A 21,838-nucleotide genomic window follows, 5' to 3' on the forward strand; every position below is an offset into this window, starting at 1 on the left:
TTTATCAGGTATACCTTTCTATGTCTTTGACTGGGTAAGAAAATCACCCAACACCCAGAACAGCTTGAAATAATTGTGGCATGGATTCAGCAGGTAGTTTAAGATAATGTGTGCTTTGTGGCATGGCATGTTATCCTACTGGAAGTAGCCTTTAGAAAATGGTTAGCCTGTGGCCATAATGGGATAACTCTGATAAGTGTGCCAAAAAAACATTCCCCACACCACTACAACACCACTACCAGCATGCTCATTTGACACAAGGCAGGACGAATCCATTGATTCATATTGTTTTACACCAAATTCGGTCCCTACCATGTAAATGTCACAGCAGAAATCGAGATTCAACAGCCCAGGCAACATTTTTTTAATCTTCAACTGTCCAGTTTTGGTGAGCCTGTGCCCACTGTAGCCTCAATTTGTAATTCTTAGCTGACAGGAGTGGAACTCATTGTGTTCCTCTGCTGCTGTAGCCTATACACTTCAAGGTGCTATGTGCTGTGCGTTCAGTGATGCTCTCCTGCATACCACTGTTGTAACTCATTATTATTTGAGTTACTGTCGCCTTCCTGTTAGTTTGAACCGTTCCCTTTAACCTCTCATTAATATGGCATTTTCACCCACAGAACTGCTGCTGGATGTGTTTTTTCGTTTTTTATTTTGTGCAACATTCTCTATAAACTCTAGAGATTGGAGAAGATGAGTTGTTTCTGAGATACTCAAACCACTCCGTCTGACACCAACAATCATTCCACAAGTCACTTACATCACATCTCATTTGGGCTGAACCCCTTGATCATGTCCAGGGCCTGATTAAGGGTTCCAGCCGCCCCAGGCAAACACACTGGTTGCCGCCCCCTCCCCCCCCGCGCGCGCCTCCCGCCCCCTGTCCGAACCAATACCTATATTTCTATATATATATGCACAAAATTGTAAAGTATTACTTAATACATAAAAACACACAGGCCCTGATTCATTAAGGAAAGGAAATCCCAAAAAATTGTAACTTTGCACATGGGCAAAACCATGTTGCATTGGAGAGGGATGTAAATTAAAATGTGGGGACAGGTTTATAGTTGGGGTAGTGCATGTCCTAGATCAACTTTAAATTGCAGTGTAAACATAAAGCTATCAAGTATTTGTGTGCTACATGAAAAAACAGCCAGTATTTACCTTATGTGCAAAATAATAAACTAATATGCATCCCTTGCATTGTGACATTGTTTTGTCCAGGTGAAAACTCACTTATTTTTTTTTAATTACTTACATTCATGAATCAGGCCCACATTAGTTTGAAAACATATTATAATGTCACTAAAGTAAAAATCCACATTCAAAGTTAAACAGGATGCGCTGTTCTCTCTTACCTGATCTTGCAGTGTAGACTACCTGATGTCCTCTCTTGTTCTTGAAGTGTTGTTGTCATTTGGCTTCTGGAACATTGGGGTCCTGTACTTAAAATGTGCAAAAATGCAAAATGTTAACAAACCCTGAATGATTCAAACACAACACTCCATTATGACCAGATAAAACAACCCCTTAGTACAGGCATATATAGATAGTATATGATTATAAATAATTTTCATATCTTTTATTAACATCTACCAACCACTGACAGTCAGTTAATTAACCCCCCAGCCCTTGGCCAATTTATAATTTTTAGGCCTCCTGCAGCTTATTCCCCCCCCCCCCCCCCCCGAGTCATGATCGCACCTCTGGCCCCATATAGAGAAAAATATTTATCCCCCTGCAGCTTACCCCCCCCCCTGCGTCATGATCTGTGCCACTGCCCCGCCATTAATTATTTGTGCCTTAAAATATGATAATCCTTCAATGCTGCCAGCTCCAGTCCCCCCCCATTGTGCCAGAAAATGCCAGGTTCTCATCCCCCATATTATAGATCAAAATGCTCTCCTGCACCCCCCCATATTATAGATCAAAATGCTCTCCTGCTCCCCCCCCGTATTATAGATCAAAATACTCTCCTGCTCCCCCCCATATTATAGATCAAAATGCTCTCCTGCTCCCCCCCCATATTATAGATCATAATGCTCTCCTGCTCCCCCCCATATTAAAGATCAAAATGCTCTCCTGCTCCCCCCCATATTATAGATCAAAATGCTCTCCTACTCCCTCCCCCATATTATAGATCAAAATGCTCTCCTGCTCCCCTCTCCCATATTATAGATCAAAATGCTCTCCTGCCCCCCCCCCCATTTTATAGATGAAAATGCTCTCCTGCTCCCCCCCCATATTATAGATCAAAATGCTCTCCTGCTCCCCCCCCCCATATTATAGATCAAAATGCTCTCCTGCTCCCCCCCATATTATTGATCAAAATGCTCCCCGGGCAGCCATTGAGTCAAAGTACCTTACCTGCCTCCTGTGAAATGCTCCTCTGTTGTTCTCCGTCGTCCGGCGGTGTTTGTCCTTTTCTTTCACTGCAGGTGCGGTGTGTCTGATTAGTGTGGTCTCGTGAGATGTTAACATCTCACGTGACCACACTGAACAGCGCACCGCGGCCGCAGTGATGGCAGCAGATGACAGCCCCTTTTCAACATATACTATGGCCTGAGTATGGAGTCATAGGCGGACTCCATACACCACAGGCGGACCCGGGACCCCGTTAGGAAAGATTTTCGCAAGCGGGCGGGCGGGGTTTGAACGGAAAAAAAAATAAATTAAAAAATCTTTAAAAAAAATAAAAAATATTTTTATTACCCAGCGCTGCTGCGCCCCCATCCCCCCCCCCCGACCCAGCGCCCCAGGCTGCTGCCTGGTCAGCCTGTTGGCTGATCAGGCCCTGATCATGTCTGCATGCTTTAATGCTTTAAGTTGCTGACTCATAATTGACTGATTAGATATTTGCATTAATGAGCCACTGTACCAGGGAGCACATTTTTTCCAGTTTGTAAATGAGAATCTAAACCTGAGTGACATTTCTTCCACAACTTTATAAATAAACATTGAGGCGAGTACACTTTTCTTAGGCTGGTAATATAACACTCACTCAATAACACAAAATTATACAAGTGCATACAGCATAGGTTCATTGCTTTTTAATAATAGCACTGTCAGTTCTTGACAAATCACAGGAACCAGGGGCATTCTCTACATATTTTAATTCCAGCTTCTATTCCATTGTAGTCTTAAAATAGGGATCATTAGCAAATGACAACACTAATTACAGGGGCGGGCTGGGCCAGGGGGCAGGGGGGCATCGGTCCCCAGGGCCACTCAGTCTAATGTCTGATCAAAGTGTACTGTTAAATTAACAAGTGAATGGCTGGATCAGGGGGAGCTCTGTGCGGCCTGCACTGTGGCTCCTGTGAAACAGCCTATAGACACCTCCACCATAATGGTAGATCCTCCTTAGTGGGTGGCTACCTTAACACAGGGAGTTAATACCCTTGTAAATCTGTTCTCTAAACCAGTTGAGATCCCATCTACATCTGTGGCTTCTCAGGGTATAACAGTAAGAATGACATATGAGTCATTTTCCCCAGGGGTTGGTTTAAATCCCTCCCCAACCCTCCCGGGGTTTCCCAGATAGGAGAGGTGGGTTGGTCAGTGGTGGCTAAAGGCCTGGACCGGCTTACCCATCTACTGGAGAACCCCAGACACAAACGTAGTCAGTGTCAGACTCTGAGAGTTTCTCAGAGGAGGAGGGGGAATTGTTGGACAATTCAGATGTGTCCATTATAGAGTCAGAAGGAAACTCTAGGCACCAGGATATGGACGATCTGGTAAAAGCAGTTTGTCAGACCCTGGGGTTTGTTGAAGTAGAGGAGACGTAGTCCTTGGACCGCTCTCTCTTTAAGAAAGCTTCTAAGCAGGTGGTCAGGTTCCCTCCCTCAGCTGAGTTGAGGGATATTGTGGAGGCCTCTTGGAAATATCAAGATAAGAGGTTCTCTATGCCAAAGAAGTTTGGCGTGTTGTATCCCCTTCAGGAGGAGGATATGACCCGTTGGGAACAGGTGGCGAAGGTGGATGCACCTGTGGCGAGATTGGTTCGTCAGACTACACTACCTGTACCTGGGTCAGCGGTCTTACAGGACGCGACTGACAAAAAATTAGAATCCCTGCTGAAGACGGTCTACTTGGCCGCCGGTACTAGCCTCAGGCCAGCATTGTCCTCTACCTGGGTAGCTAGGGCTATGGAAGCCTGGGCAGGGCAGTTAGAGTCTGCCTTGCAGGATTCAGATTTACTGCCTCTGGCCATGCAGCTAAGGGAGACAGCAGGCTATGTATATGAAGCGGCCCATAATTCGGCCTCCATAGCTTCGTCTATTTCAGCTACAGCTGTAGTAGCTAGAAGGGCGTTATGGTTAAGGACTTGGAATGCGGATTCTAAAGGATCATTAGAATCCATCCCATATATACGGGTGGGATGCTATTCGGTCCAGAACTAGACTCTTGGATTTTACAGGTTTCAGGGGGCAAGAAGACGTCCTTGCCTGTAAATACTCCAAGACCTAGGGCTAGGCCTAGGTTTAGTTCTTTCAGACAGCCTTTTTACGGGGGCGGGTCTGGCAGAGGCCAGACTACCAATCCAGGGGCCGTGGAATCCAGGAGACAGTCCCGTAGAGGAAGGTCATCCTTTGCCCCTGCGGCGCGGAGAGCTTTTTCCGCCAAGCTGCCGGATAGTCCAGCAGCATGACTACCACCCGCCTCTGGTTACAGAAGTTGGGGTGGGAGGACGGCTGCTTGGGTTTGCCCAGCAGTAGACAAAGTCCTCGGTAGACGAGTAGGTCCAGAATAGCGTGATAGAATTCATGGGGCCAGCTCATCTCAGGTTTTGGTTACCTCGCTGGCTTCTGTCAAATCAGAAAGAGCTCAGGGCTGTCGATTTGCTTCGTTTAAACAAAGCTATACAGGGTTAGAATTTCCAGTGAGGGAAAAGGTTTTAGTCACACCCATTCGGGGTCAGACGGGTCGTTCAGTCTTTGACCGAACTTCTGGAGTATGAAAGGGTCACAGAGAATCCCTTGTCTAAGAATGAGGTTCTTGAGACTAATGAGGGACTTAGTACGGAACAGAATGTTGTCTCCACAGGACAAGTTGAGGTCCTAGATGGAGTGGACAGGCAGGATCCTGTCAGACAAGAGGCTGTCAGTAGCCAGGTCTTTGAAGCTGCTGGGAAATGGTGGTGATGGTGACATCTTTCGCGACCTTACCCTGTGCAGGGTTCCACCCCATAAGAGCATTCCCGTGTTCGAGGTACCAGTGGAGGAGGTAAGTCCTCAGCAGGTGGTTGCTGGACAAAAAAATGAACAAAAGACAGGAAGGTCCCAGAGTTCTGCGCAAGAACAAGGTATCCACTGGTAGGGGACGTCCTAGCAAGGCCTTGGGGCTGCAGGTAAAGCCTGCCCCACAGGGTCCCGTGGAGAGTCAGTCCGGGAGATCGTCCAGTCTTTCTGGTACTGCCAGTAAGGCTGTGAAGAGATCTGCTGACCCTGGGACAGTTCTTGCGTCAGAGGCTGAACCAGCTGAATTTAATGGCAGAGCCTTAGAATCCAGTCTGTGGAGAGCGAGAGGTTTCTCGGGGGGTGTAATAGGCACTCTCCTGAATGCCAGGAAGCCGGTTTCAGCCAGAATTTACCATCATATCTGGCATATAGATATAAAGTGGTGTAAGAAGAAGTCTTACAATTCTAAAACCTTTGGTCTGGCTAGATTTCTCGCCTTCTTACAGTGTGGTTTAGAGGCGGGGCGTAAACTTGGAACCTTAAAGGTTCAGGTATTTGCTTTGTCAGTGTATTTCCACAGACGGCTGGCGGAGCTTCCGGATGTTAAGACTTTTCTACAGGGAGTGCTTCACAGCCAGCCGCCCTACGTGCATCCTGCGGAACCTTGGGATCTTAATCTGGTCCTTAGCATGTTGCAGGAGCCTCCCTTTGAACCTCTACTCTCAGCAGAGTGGCGGTTCTTGACATGGAAGACAGTCTTCCTGCTTGCTATCGCCTTGGCCAAAAGGGTCTCGGAGCTGGGAGCTTTATCCTGCAAAGAACCTTATCTGGTTTTTCATGAGGATAGAGCAGTTTTAAGGACTGTTCCGTCTTTTCTCCCTAAGGTGGTCTCAGGTTTCCATATTAATCAGGATATAGTTGTTCCAGTGTTCAGAGAGGAGCCTCAGACTCCTGGAACAAAGACAAATAAATATTTGGACATAGTGAGGGCATTACGTATATATGTTAAGAGATCTGCAAAGATACGTAAGACAGATTCTCTATTTGTATTATTTGACTTTTCCAATCAGGGATGGCCAGCATCTACGCAAACTATTGCCAGATGGCTTACCCTGACTATCAGGGAGGCTTATGTCCGTATTAATCTCCCTGTGCCGAAGCGCATTGTTGCCCATTCTACCCGGTCGGTTGGGGCATCTTGGGCGGCTCGTAATGGAGCCACGGCGGACCAGCTGTGCAGGGCAGCCACCTGGTCCTCGGTCCGTACCTTTACAAAATTCTACCAATTTAATATATTTGCGTCTGGGGACGCCTCCTTTGGCCGTAGTGTTCTACGTGCAAGGAGATCAGAGCGGTCCCACCCTTCAGAGGGATAGCTTTAGTAAGTCCCCATGGTTAAGCAGGGTCCTCCAGATGGATGTAAGAGAAAACGGGATTTATACTTACGATAAATCTTTTTCTCTGAGTCCATCTGGGGGACACTGCGGTCCCCCCCGTCTTTTCGTTGTTTTCTTTTATCTCCACTCCCCCCTCTGTTGAGTGGTGTGTCTTGGTTGATTGGCCTATCGTCCTAGGGCTTTGGTAATCAAACTGAGGTATGTGGGGAATTGGCAGGGGTGATATGCTGTCAGCTGAAAAAAGTTAACTCTTTGGGTGCCAGACTCCTCCCCCCGACTCAACCCCATGGTTAAGCAGTGTCCCCCCGATGGACTCCGAGAAAAAGATTTATCGTAAGTATAAATCACGTTTTCTCTCCTACACTGAACTCAAGTTGTGGAGGTCAGCACAAAATAGAAACTGATCACTGGTTTCTTGCCTTGCACTGAACTAAGGACTTCGGTGTGGGAGAGTAACCAGAGCTGCTATCAGTCAGCAGGTTGGTAGCAGATCTTTGACCCAGCTGGAACACTAAAGCTGTTCAAGGACTTCCGCTGCCTGGAGGCTGCCACCAGGGAATAGGCTCTATTTACAATGGGCCACCAGATAATAGGTTCTATTAATAACTGAGCCACCAGTGAATATGTTCTATTGTACATTGGGTCACCAGGGAATGGGCTCTATTGTACACTGGTCATGAAAAAATATGCACACTACATTTTCAATGGGTTTTGTAATGTATACTAGCCAACAGGTAATGTGATATGTATAGCATACTATTCACCAGAGTTCTTAATCTCCTATTCATTACCAAGGAATGGACTCTTTATTATATGCTAACCATCAAAGTTTTCTGTATTGTAGACTAATCACAAGAATAAAAGTCCTGCATTGTATACTAGTCACCAAGCAAAGACTTCTGTATTGTATGCTAATCATCAGTCTAAGGCATGTGGATTCTGCATACTATGCTAGATACTAGTTTCATATTTTATACAAGCCACCAGTGAATTGAGGCTGTATTTTCCACCAGAGCAAATTGTTAGTACTGCATGCTACAGGAAAGGTCTCAGAGGCTACTGTTCTGATATACTGTGTGGGAATAATTGTTTTGGAATGCTGTGTGGGTTATTGGCTGTTGGTCTTGTGCATGAAGGCACCATTTGGTAATAAGTAATATTGGTAAGAAAGGTAAATTGTCTCTCTTGTCAAGGAGAGGGTTAGTAGCACATTTTTATCATCCTTTCCTTGGTTGCTAAAACATCTTGCCTCGCCACTAATGTTTAGGCATAAAACTTATTTTACATACTTGCCAATGTTTGACAAAATTTTCTGGAACACATCAATAAAGCACTGCTGCATCTATATATCAGAAGTGGTAAATTTCTGGATGGGCATTTAGTAGAGCAGCACCAACTTGACATGGTTCTAATTAGGGATGTGCACCGGCGACTTTTGGTGTCTCGTGTTTTGTGTTTTGGATTCGGATTTTCGTGATGTTTTGGGTTCGGATATGTTTCGTAAAACACCTGACGAAAGGTTTTGGTTCGGATTTAAGGTTTTGGATTCGGATTTTTTTTGAAAAAAGCATAAAAAGTTCAAAAATCAAGTTTTTGGGCTTATTTTCACTCCTACGCTATTATTAACCACAATAACAATCAATAACAAGCATTTCCACTAATTTACAGTGTATTCTGAACACCTCACAATATAGTTATTAGTCCAAAACATTGCAACGAGGTATCTTTCTGGACTGCATAGAGGATTGGTCCCCACAATATAATAAGAAAACCATCAACTGGTCTTAATCGCACCAAAAAATGTACCTGGACTGCGTAGAGGAGTGGGTCACCACAATATAATAAGAAAACCATCAACTGGTCTTAATCGCACCAAAAAATGTACCTGGACTGCGTAGAGGAGTGGGTCACCACAATATAATAAGAAAACCATCAACTGGTCTTAATCGCACCAAAAAATGTACCTGGACTGCGTAGAGGAGTGGGTCACCACAATATAGTTTAAAAACCCTGAACTTGTATGATTCGCACCAATAAATATATCTGGACTGCGTAGAGGAGTGGTCACCACAATATAATAAGAAAACCATCAACTGGTCTTAATCGCACCAAAAAATGTACCTGGACTGCGTAGAGGAGTGGGTCACCACAATATAATAAGAAAACCATCAACTGGTCTTAATCGCACCAAAAAATGTACCTGGACTGCGTAGAGGAGTGGGTCACCACAATATAATAAGAAAACCATACTCTGGTCTTAATCGCACCAAAAAATGTACCTGGACTGCGTAGAGGAGTGGGTCACCACAATATAATTAATAAAAAACCCTCCACGGCTCTGAATTCCCAAAAAAAAAAAATCTGGACTGCGTAGTGGGGTGGCCCCGGTACTAAATTTGATACCGGGGCCATAATACCTCCTCCAAGTTCCAAGTGTAGTGTTTATAACATATTAACACTACACTAATTCTAGCACGTCAAACCCTCTTGTTTTAAATAATGACAGGGCATGTAACTTTTGATTAAATTTTTATATTTGTTGACATTTTCTTTTACTTTTTGAACATGGCAAACGACTGTTGAATGGTCACATAATGCCAAAAAAATAGTTGTAAGATGGAATTGTCCTTGGGCCCTCCCACCCACCCTGATGTTGTTGAAATAGGACATACACACTTTAACAAACCAATCATTTCAGCGACAGGGCCTACCAAACAACTGTGGCTGAAATGATTGGTTTGTTTGGGCCCCCACACCAAAAAACAATTCATCTCTCCCTGTACAAACTAAATAGGCTCTACTGAGGAAAGATGTCGTCCTCATCCTCCACCTCTGATTCCTATCCCCCTACAGTGTGTACTTCCTCCTCCTCACACATTATCAATTCGTCCTCGCTGGACTCCACAACCACAGGTCCCTCTGTACTATCTGGAGGGCAGTGCTGTACTTCATTGAGGAATTGATTATTCATTTTTATAAACATCATTTTTTCAACGTTGTGAGGAAGCAACCTCCTTCTCCGCTCACTGACCAGGTTCCCCGCTGCACTAAAAACTCTTTCCGAGTACACACTGGAGGGTGGACAACTCAGGTAAAATAGAGCCAGTTTGTACAGGGGCTTCCAAACTGCCTTTTTTTCCTGCCAGTAACAATATGGACTGTCTGACATGTCTATTTGGATGGTGTCAGCAAAATAATCCTCCACCATTTTTTCAATTGTGACAGCATCCAATGCAGCGACAGTAGACATGTCTGCAATGGTTGGCAGGTCCTTCAGTCCGGACCAGATGTTATCAGCATTCCCGCTAGCGGCTCTTTCAGGAAAACTGAGCTTTTTCCTCGCAGCCATAGATGTGGAAGAAAATGAGGGTGGAGCTGTTGGCATGTCACGGTCCTCTTCAGAGGACAATCTCCTGACCAGCAGGTCTTTGCACCGCTGTAGACTTGTGTCCGACGGAAACAGAGACACAACATACGCTTTAAACCGAGGATCGAGCACGGTGGCCAGAATGTATTCCTCTGACTTTAAAAGAGTGACCACCCTCGGATCCTGGCAAAGCGTACGAAGGGCTACATCCACAAGAGCTACATACTTGGTGTAATCGCAATGGTTTACCAGCTCCTCCCTCACTTTCTCCAGCTGCTTCTGCAACAGCCTGATCAGGGGAATGACCTGACTCAAGCTGGCAGTGTCGGAACTGACTTCTCGTGTGGCAAGTTCAAACGGCTGGAGAACCTTGCACAACATGGAAATCAGTCTCCACTGCGCTTGACTCAGGCGCATCCCCACTCCTTTGCCTATGTCGTAGGTGGCTGTGTAGGCCTGAATGGCCTTTTGCTGCTCCTCCATCCTCTGCAGAATATAGAGGGTGGAGTTCCAGCGCGTCACAACCTCTTGTTTGAGGTGATGGCAGGGCAGGTTCATGCTTTTTTGATGTGCCTCTAGTCTGCGGTAGGCACTGGCTGAATGCCAAAAGTGTCCAGCAATTTTGCGCGCCACCGCAAGCATCTCCTGCACACCCCTGTGACTCTTGAGGTAATGCTGCACCACCAAATTAATGGTGTGTGCAAAACATTGGACGTGCTGGAAATTGCCAATATTTAATGCCCGCACAATGTTACTGGCATTGTCTGACACCACAAATCCCCATGAGAGTCTAAGTGGGGTAAGCCACTGGGAGATAATTTCCCTCAGTTTCTCTAATATGTTGTCAGCGTTGTGCTTCTTATTAAAGCCTGTAATACACAATGTTGCCTGCCTTTGCACGAGCAGCCATTTTGTAGATGCTGCTACTGATGCAGCTGTTGCTGTTGCTGCGGAAGGCGATGCATCTACCCAATGGGCTGTCACAGTCATATAGTCCTTCGTTTGCCCAGAACCACTTGTCCACATGTCCGTGGTTAAGTGGACAGTGGGTACAACCGCATTTTTCAGAGCACTGAGGACACTTGATCGTACTTCTCTGTACATTTTTGGTATCGCCTGCCTAGTGAAGTGGAATCTCGACGGGATTTGGTACCGGGGACACAATACCTCCATCAACCCTCTAAATCCCACTCCACTGATGGCGGACACCGGGCGCACGTCTAACACCAACATTGCAGTTACAGCCACAGTTATACGCTTTGCAATAGGGTGACTACTATCGTATTTTGTGGTCATGGCAAACGACTGTTGGACGGTCAATTGTTTTGTGAAAGACTTAGCGGTCTTACGACTTCCCCTCTGGGAAGATGACCGACTAACAGCAGCAACAGCAGCAGTGGCAGTAGTAGGCGTACTGCTGCAGGATTCCTCGGATGAATCCCGTATTGATGAGGACTCAGTCTGGCTGCTGACTTGGGCTGCAGGACTGAATCTGATGGAGATCATGGAGGAAGTTGACGAGGAGGGTGTTGCTGGTGTGTATCCAACTGGACCACGGGATTTAGGTGTCCCTGTACCAATGATGGTCCTAGCCCCAGTTCCTGAACTAACCACTGAACTATGAAGGTTATTCAGGTGACGTATAAGGGATTATGTCCCAAGGTGGGCAAGATCCTTACCCCTGCTTATTTGAGCTTTACATAAGCTACATATGGCCATACATTGGTTGTCCGGATTTGGATAAAAATAACTCCAGACCGAAGAGTTGCATATTTTGGTCTTCTGACCAGGCATGACGATGGGCTTTTTCATCCCATGGACATCAGCTGTTTCCCCCCCTGGTGCCTCATTTACAATAACCACATCACCATCCTTATCATCAAGTTCCTCCACAGCACCAGCTACATCATCAATAGCCTCCTCCCGAGCCACCTCTTCCCGTACAGTGATGGGAAGGTCAGGCTTGACAACCACCAACACCCTTGGACTCGCCTTTTAGATTTGTGATAATGTCTCTTTAGAAGGCAGAGTTGTTTGCTGTTTTGTTGCTGACAGCATAACTCTCTTCAATTTTTTGTAGGGGGGGGAAGGAGGAGGAGGGCTAAGGTCCTTGGGTAAAGATGGACCACTAGTCATGAACACGGGCCAGGGCCTAAGCCGTTCCTTGCCGCTACGTGTCGTAAATGGCATATTGCCAACTTTACGTTTCTCCTCAGATGATTTTAAGTTTCTCTTTTTGCTTTTTTTTGAGAACTTGGGCTTTTTGGATTTTACATGCCCTGTACTAGGAGATTGGGCATCGGGCTTGGAAGACAACGTTGATGGCATTTCATCGTCTATGTCATGACTAGTGGCAGCAGCTTCAGCATTAGGAGGAAGTGGGTCTTGATCTTTCCCTACTTTATCCTCCAAATTTTTGCTCTCCATATTATGTAGCACAAGATACTGCAGAATGTGTGAACTTGGTAATATTGCAGTACCAATGGGCTTATACTGCAGGATTGGTTTTGCAAATTTTGTTGTAATTAATTATTTCTAAAAAAATTTTTTTGGTATTTTTTTTTATAACTTTTTTAAAAAATTTTAAACACTTGGGAATATTGGGGAAATAACTATGCCCTTAGAAGCACAGAGCATGGGACACAGGACCACTGGACTGAACAGGACACAGCACACAGGACCCAGCAGCACCACTGAACTCAAAATTGACAGAGGACAGCACACAGCACCACTGGACTGATTATGCAGAACACAGCACAGCACAGCACAGAACTAAACAGCACAGCACAAGATCTACCAGAACAGAGGACCACCTAACACACCCTCCCTCTACCCTGATCAATGCCCGAGTGAAGATGGCGGCGACTAGTGGGAATTTATAGGTTCCGAGTATCGCGAGATCCGACAGCGGGATTATGACTCCGATCCTCGGTTTCAATTTTTCATTTGGCGCCAATACCTGTCTCGGATCCGACTCGGATCGGCAACGTTCGGGTGGGCTCGGATTCAGGAAATCAGAGTGCGCTCATCTCTAGTTATAATACAGCAAAAGTGTATTGTCATTCAGATCAGTCCCTGCATGCTGCCTAAGATAGTGTGCATTAAATGCCTTCAAACACCATAACTGTCTATTATAGTGTATGGACAAATATTGAAAACACTTGTCTGAAACACTATGCTGTGGAATTGGTTTTGTGTAAATGATAATTTTAAAGAAACAGGTACAAAAATTCTTGCTAGAGATACAGTTCATAACCATGCTGTATTAATCTATCTCTAATAACAGTGTGTTGCAAATTTGAAGTTAACCACTTCTATACCAGTAGATAGCAAATTAACTGAAACGTATCTGACATGGACAAAGTTTAGCTGCATTAAGCAATATCTGTATTGACCATTCACTAGGCATCAAAGCATTTTAGTATTAACCTGACACAAACCTTCACCACCCTAAATTCCATGAGTACTTAACACTGGATAAAATCACATGTGGATTTAAAGAGGTTAGGTGATGGTGTTACCAGGGGTCATAGGTGACTAAGCCAGAAGGATTTTACAGTCTTCTGCAATACCAGTTTAAGAAACTACTTTTATACAGTCGTTTACTGCCATCTCATGTCTGTAATGAGATACTGCATGAATTAATGGAAAGAAATATAAAGTAATCAGGCATTAAAGGTAAATTATGTTATTTCTTGTTTATATTTTCCATCTGATTAAAGGAGGCTGTTCAGAATTTGCTATATTACACCACTGCATTTGTTGGCATAACATTACAGCTGTTTTTCGAATTGCTCCATCCTTAATGCAAATTTTAATTTTGTGTCTCTTTCTATTCATCCTACAGTGCTAATTGGAGTTGGTATTGAAACTCTGCAGCAAGGACAATTTCCGAGCCTGGCCTATTATTTATTGTGAGTATTGAATGTGCACCTTAAGAGCTCATTCACACTTTGACTGAATGTAAAGTGCATGGTAATGTAGGTGACGCTGATCTCTATGGTCTCAGCGTCTCCTCCTCACACTTTAATGCGCTCTAGACTACACTACACCACACCATAATGTACAAGTCATTATATAATAATATATATATATATATATATATATATATATATGTATGTGTGTATCTCATCCAAATTACTACATATTCTAGGGTTTGCTACTTTTCAATGGACACATTTGTGTGTGCAGTAGTAATTTGTGGCACCTTACAAATAAACAATGATGATTTTGAATTCCTGAATGAATTGTACATTTTTATCACTAACAAGAAGTTATTAAGCACCAGCTCCATTTGTTAAAGTGGACCTGTAACTGGAAATGTTATGGGATTTGTTTGTAATAATAAATGTTCTGGTAACGATGATAAGTGCTATTGACAAACTGCAAAATCCACGTGTGCACAGTGAAAATAATTTTGCATAAATGCACTTATTTTGCCCAAAATATAACAATGTGCTTGCCCACATTCCACTTTCTGGAATTGCCCTGTAAAGACACTCTGCGTGACCTTATATATGTTTACACATCCATATGGAAATGCACACGATGGATAGGCTAAAAAAAAGTCATCTCATTCCGCCTTTAAACAATTTAGGTACATGGCGTTCATCCATTTTAAATGTTTATTTTTTTCTCCTGCATGGAGGATCTTCAGTAATATTTCAAATAAATAACAGAGGACATTGAGACTGCATTTATTATGTGCCACTATGGCACATTTCAATATTTCTATTACATTGTAGAAATGTGTCTATTAATGCACCTTTCATATAAAGTGGTGTAAACACCTCTCAGTTAAAGTATAGGCCGACACCTGAATTCTACCATGTGAGGAAATTCTCTGAAGCCTGCTTGTAAGCCAGTAATCCCCCTTAAATGAGTCAGCAGATTAAAGCTTTTTGTCTCCCCAATCGCAGAGGCTGCAGTCTGACATGAAAATGTGTGCCAATCCCATAAAAACGAGCACATATGTGCACAAATAGACACATGACGTCAAACCTAAATTAATTTGTGATGTGTATTTCCAATAGCTGACTATGGACCTCAAAGTCAAGCTGTGTTGTGTTTCAGAGGCAGGTTGGCAAGACTTGCATTTCCCCCGGGCCAGCCTCCACGGTCTTGAGCAGTAGAGGCCAATTTCAAAAGGCATTTCCTTCTGTCACTCTGTAGTGAGTGTAGTTGACATCACAGAATACAATGTGCTGTATCTTTGAATGCAGGGATCTGATCTGTTTCCTGGTTACAGAGGTCAGCATTAGTAACAGTGCTCATCAGCCACCCAATCACAATAGGGTTTAGCAGATTCTGTCTATGTCCTGACAGCTATATGGACTAATACAGAGATCAGTGAATAAATGGTGATTGGGCCAATATACGTAGGTTTGTACTATAGACTAGGCTTCCTGCCCAAAGTAAGAACCCAAACAAGTAAAATGCTGAGTGATGACACAAATCTAGTTTTAGGTCCTCTAGAAGTCCTAAGACTGATACTATCATTGTCAAGAAGAGCTCTGGTCTACTTGGTTAAATTGTTTGTTTTAATCATTCAATTAAAGTTTTAAAAAAATGTATGCTATATTCAAAGGACATGTGCCAAGTTCAGTCTATACTACAAAGATTATGTTTTACTAATATCATAAGTAAGATTTTGCATTAAGGAATTGACCAAATAATCACTATGTTCATATATTTGGTTTAGATGAGTTTTTACTTTTTGACTCTGCAAATGTTGGACAAGATATTTGGAAAATTTACCAAATTCATATCAAGTTTGTCTGATTTTTCCTCATGCAACAGAAAAATTGCTTAAACTTCTCTTTATGTACAGCCAGCATATTGTGAACCAATATCTATAATCACTAATCATAACTACCACCACAATCCACTGGTCAACACAGTAATGTACACTAGTTTTGTCCCGGCAAAGACAATGTCAATTTAAAGTATCCATAAAAGTAAATTTATATAAGATCTAAAATGAAGTGTGTAATATGTATCTATTTTCTTGCACACAATGGCCTCTTGTATTCCAGCTGCCCTCTGTTAAGTGCGTGCACAATAATAATATGGGTAGCCTGGTAGCTTAGTGGTTAGCACTTCTGCCTCACAGTATTGTGGTCAGGAGTTTGATTCTCAACCATGGCCTTATCTGTGTGAAGCTTGTGGGGCTGATTCCTCAAGGAAAGTGCTAATTTTTTTACTTAAGCTTTTTGCTGGACAAAACCATGTTACAATGTAGTTACATAGTAGTTTTTTATTTTGGACATAAGGAAAATGCTAGCATTTTTTCCTAGATCAACTTTAAATTTCAATGTATAAATAAGCTATTAAGTATTTGTGTGCTACATGAAAAAACAGCCAGTATTTTCCTTATGTGCAAAATAATAAACTAATTTGCACCCCTTGTACAGCAAAATGGTTTTGTCCAGAAAATTTGAGTAAGAAAACTTATTCAATTTCTTGCTTAACTTTCCTTAATGAATTAGGCCCTGTATGTTCTCCCCATGTTTGCGTGCGTTTCCTCTCACACTCCAAAAACATACTAGTAGGTTAATTGGCCGTTATCAAAAATTGACGTGTGTGTGTGTTAGGGAATTTAGACTGCAATTTGCAATGGGGCAGGGAATGATGTAAGTGAGTTCTCTGTAGAGCACTGCGTAATTAGTGGGCTATATAAATAGCTGATATATAGATAATAGTGATGGTGATATTGGCCCTGCTTTCACTTATACAATCACAAGCATGGACAGGTACAAATGCTTCCTACAAGATGTGAACATTTTGATTACTTGGTTGGCTACAGGTTATACTATCTCCGTCAACTTCCATCTTCAGTTGCACATCTAGGATCATCAATTTTGAATACTAAATAATGTACACAGACCCTAGACAAATTTACCTTAAAAAGTAAATGCCCTCTGATGACAGTCCAGTTAAGCTTATTTACGGCAATAATTTCTGTATTACTATGTGTAATTATCTAACTGTTGCTAAGTTTAATTTAGTAAGTAGAAACTATATACCTGGTAGTGTATATTATTGTTGTAGAGCTGCTTATACATTTGCACAGGTAGGAACCTCACCATGATATTAAATGTTAGCATTGTGTTTAACTTGCTGAGCTGAAGCAAGTGGTAACATCAAAATAATTAAAAAAACACCAATGTGAATATAATTTATCTTAAAATACCCCCCCAGCAGGTGCTGTTTATTATTTTGATGTCAATGTTTTTGTCTCTGTTCAAGCAAGTGTAATGCAATTCCCACGTATGTACAGTTGGCTATTTGCTGTCATTATTTTCTATTGCCTATACACCATCACCTGAATCCGGCCCTTCCTCTCTCCAGATGCTGCCAAAACCATTAAACGCGCACTCATCATTTTCCTTCTTGATTACTGTAACCTTCATTCAATACTCAACACAACTGCGAAAGTTATCATCCTTTCACGACACTCTTCCTTTGCCTTTCCCCTACAGAATCCATTTCAAACTCCTTACCCTCACCTACAAGGCCCTCTTCCACTCCATTGCCTCATATCTCCATCCTCCTCCATTCACACTCCCAACTGTTCCCTGCGATTGGCCAATGATTGTACTTGCTATCTTTGGATTATTGGAGTCTTGGTTTTACTCATTTACTGTTCTGTTCTGTATGGTCTACTGTTTGTATTATGTACGGCGCTGCGGATACCTTATGGCACCTTATAAATACAGGCTAATAATAATATATGTTTGCCTTACACTATGTTTCTCACTGACAGTGCCGTAACTAGACATTTCAGTGCCCTGGGCAAGACAGGGGGTGTGGCCAACCTAATGTGGGGGTGTGGCTAGCACTTTACTGAAAGAATTCTGCTACACATATTTGCAAATGCATGATATATATATCTATCAGAGTCGGATTTACACCTCATGGGGCCCTAGGCAAGATATTGGTTTGGGCCCCCGCCCCTTCACACACACAGTGGCCCCTCACACACACACACATAATACACACACACAGTGGCCCCTCACATACACAATATATATAATACAAATCAACTGTGGATGGGACCAACACAAAAGTAGGCGGGGTTTAGAACTACTGAAATTCAGTTGTAGTAACATTTAGGAAAACCTGGATGTGATGACTTAAGACACAGTGGGGCATATTCATTTGTCGGGTTCCCGCGGCGCATTAAAACTATTACCGTTATTAAGGTAATAGTTAGCTGGATTTCAGCTCGCGGCTCAGGGAGCTGCAAGCTAAAATCCATCGAGAAAACTACCGTAATAACGTTTTTTCCGTGCACTATTACCGTAATAACGGTAATAATGCGTGGACCGCGAGATTTTCGGCGTTTACGCCGATAATTGAATATGCCCCAGTGAGTCATTTCTAAAGCAAAGTAGGGAAAAAGCTGCCTGCCCTGTGCTATAAAAATACATGAATCCTTTTACTTTATCTGCGACTGGTTTATGCCTCTGTGCTCAATCTTGTTTAGTTGCCTACTAACACATTTTTCCAAAATTCCCTTCATAGAAACATATCTATAACTATTACAAAAACTTGCTGTAACTATTACAAAACTTGTTGGCAGAATCGTATTTGATCAGTCTGCCACAGCAGCATATGAGCACCTCACTGCACTGTTCAGCGATACATAATGCAATACAGCTGCAATTTACCATGTCTGGCGAAGATCACCCTTCTCCACAAGGATTTTTTTTATAGTTCACCGGCAGCCTAACGGTGCTGGCAAACAGAGAAAGTGCTATGCCCATAGCGTTTTAACCCCGGGGGGATTCCCTTTGAAAAAGATAATGACATAACACCATTGTGAGGTGACATTACCTTACTAAATTGGATAACTTTGCAGTTCCCTTATTGGTATATGGTGTCTGCATTATATGAGGTTTGGGGTTGATTCCTTCATAAATTATGCAATGGCCATCTTACAGGGATAGCTGCTGTTTTCTCAATTTTTATAGCTATATGCACTTTAGTAAATAATACCCTTAAGCTTGTTGGTAGGAGACATTTTGTGGAAATTAATACATAGCATTGACCAAAAGGCAAAAATGCTCCTCTTTTAACTTGTGTGGTGACAGCACAAGTGAGATAATAGCACATTGGTCCAGGCCTTAGAACTTTATATAACACCAGGAACTTTTCTGTTATAAATAAAGCACATGCAGTATAGAAATTCACTAATGGATGCTTACACCTGCCGGCTGCTTGGTACAGTTTGGCATTTTAGCAATACAACTTAACAAAATTTTTAAGCCAGGATTTCATAATCTAAATTATTTACCTTTTACCTTTCCTTTTGTGCAGCTGGGAACGTGTTCCAGCAAAATTATCCCTACCACAAAAACACCTATCGCAGACAGAATTTATAGAAAGAAAAGTGTATATTATTAACCTACATTACTGCCTCGACGGGCATCTGCAACATCTCTTGGTGAGTCACACAGAGGAGGGAGGAGACCAGCCACCACACTAGCCCCTCCTCCCTCTCGCAGCACCCGACCCCCCCCAAGCACGAGTCGCGCGTGGGGGGGGTTTCACAATTTATTTTATTTTTATTTATTTTTTTTAACATTTATTTTTTTACTATGTGCCACAGAGGGAAAGGTAGTGGGCGGCTGCTGCGCCCCCTCGGACTGTGCCTACTACAAAAGGGCAGGCTAGAAATCTATTATCAGGGCCTGATCAACCAATAGGCTGATCAGGCTGCAGCCTGCAGCGCTGGAGTCTGGGGGGCGCAGCGTCCCCGAGGTTAATTTTTTTTCCCTTTAATTTTTTTTTTTTTTACTTAGGCAGCGTTGGTCCTGAATCATCGGGACCGCCCCTTGTCTAAAGGGGGCGGCCCGACTACTAGATGACAGGCAGTCTGGCAGCGATCGCTGCTAGTTGCCTTTCAGCGGCTTACTGTGGTCACATGAGATCAGGACTTCCACATCTCATGTGACCACAGTAAGAAGCGCCCGCGGCCGCGCTGACAGGCAGCTAGCAGCGATCGCTGCCAGACTGCCTGTCATGTATAGCGCTGGAGAGAAGACTGCTGCCCAGGAACAACAGGTAAGTCCTAATGTCTGGGGGCGGAGGGGCTGGTAACAAAGCTAAAGGGGCAAGTAAAGAGGCTAATGGTGGCAGGTAACAATGCTAATGGGGCAGATAACAATGCTAATGGGGGCAGGAAAAGAGGCTAATGGGGGCAGGTAACAATGCTAATGGGGCAGATAATTCTAAAGGGGCAGGTGAAGAAGCTAATGGGGCAAGTAACAATGATAATAGGGGCAGATAGCAATGCTAATGGCTAAAGAGGCTAATGGGGGCAGGTAACGATGCTAATGGGGGCAGATAATTCTAAAGGGGCAGGTGAAGAGGCTAAAGGGGGCAGTTGACAATGCTAATGGGGTCAGTTGAAGAGGCTGAATGGGGCTGATGAAATGGTTGAGGGGACTATTTAAAAAAATAGAGCAGCTTTGGGGGGGCATAATCTTTGTATTGTGTGACGGTTATGAGGATGGTCTCTGTGGTTCTAGGGTCATTAGAATGCAAAATTTTAGTCAGATGGGGCTGATAGAGGTTTATATTTGATTATAGCTCTTTGACAACAATTTTCATATATTTTATTGCCTACATATGCCTGTGCTATGGGGTAGTTTTATATATCCATAATGAACTGTTGTGTTTTGGAGCCTAATCATTCAGGCTTTGTTAACATTTAGCATTATAATACAATTGCTGCATATTTTCAAAACAGGACCCCGACTTTCCAGAAGCAGCTAGAAGACAACAAAGCTGCAAGAACAGGGAAGAGAGAAGGACAAGAACAGGTAAGAGAGAATGCACAATCTGTCTAATGTTGAATGTTGGCGAATTCTCCTGAATATACATATTCAGGAATATTCCTATACACTTATATTGGGGGGGGGGCGCTGCGGTGGTAATAGCCTAGGGCGGCTGGAACCCTTAATTGGGCCCTGTCTATTATTCTCTAAGCCATGATGTGTGCTGTTCACACGGATAGCAATGATATATAATGTGCAGCATTGGATTTACTGCAAGAAAATGAGGTATGTGTCTGGAAGAACCTTAACTCATGATCAAAACCACAAAGACAAAGAAAACAATTCAGAACAGACTCCTGGAAAACAGAGAACAAGCTGAAAACATCAGGGAGATTATTGTAACCACTTATAAATTACTGGTTTTCTAAAGAGTAACAAGGGAGCTGCAATCTATGCTAATTATAGAATATATCTCCACATATGCACTTTATTCAAATTATTAGGTTGCCTGTCTGAGACAAAGTTTGTCAATAATTCTCTTTAGTAACCCACAGAGACAGGCACATTCCTTTGTAATCACAGAAGATGTGAGACATGTAAAATGTATGATACTGTGCACAATGTGTCTGACCAGGAGTCATCAAAAGCTTCAGACTAGAAGGAATTGTGACAATGAGGAAACATTTCTACAGCCCAAATCACAATACTGGAGACATGAAAGACTGAATTTCAAAATCAAAACAGAAATGAAAATCTGGGAATTCAAGCTTCTAACAACATTTAAACTTTAAGACAAGCACTGAATGTTGACCTAGGGTACATGTCAAAATGTAAACCAACTAAACATATGTCTTTGAACTAATTACCAGTGCCGGGCCTCTGAGTGATTCAAATCCTCCATCTAATGAATAGTCCATAAGAAAAACACACATGTAGTTATATTTTTTAAGATATTGCGAAATTGTACTGATGTTGCCACATGCTTTGTCCCAAAATGACTAATGTCCAGGAAAAAAAAAATCTAAGATTGGTTGAATCATATACAGACATGCCTTTAAAAACGCCTGCAAATGACCGATGGCTACCTGTGTTGCAGTCTACAAT

General features: G+C 43.0%; 1 protein-coding gene across 1 annotated transcript in view; it reads left to right on the forward strand.

The window, feature by feature from the left end:
• TMEM72 (transmembrane protein 72) overlaps positions 1-21,838 on the forward strand; it is a 105,689-nt gene that overhangs the window by 65,831 nt on the left and 18,020 nt on the right. The window contains exon 2 of the mRNA XM_075215276.1: positions 13,798-13,864. Coding sequence (XP_075071377.1) covers positions 13,798-13,864 — 67 coding nt within the window. The remainder of the gene's footprint in view (positions 1-13,797; positions 13,865-21,838) is intronic.

The sequence above is a fragment of the Mixophyes fleayi genome, chromosome 6, assembly GCF_038048845.1.
Source record: "Mixophyes fleayi isolate aMixFle1 chromosome 6, aMixFle1.hap1, whole genome shotgun sequence".
Classification (NCBI taxonomy): domain Eukaryota; kingdom Metazoa; phylum Chordata; class Amphibia; order Anura; family Limnodynastidae; genus Mixophyes; species Mixophyes fleayi.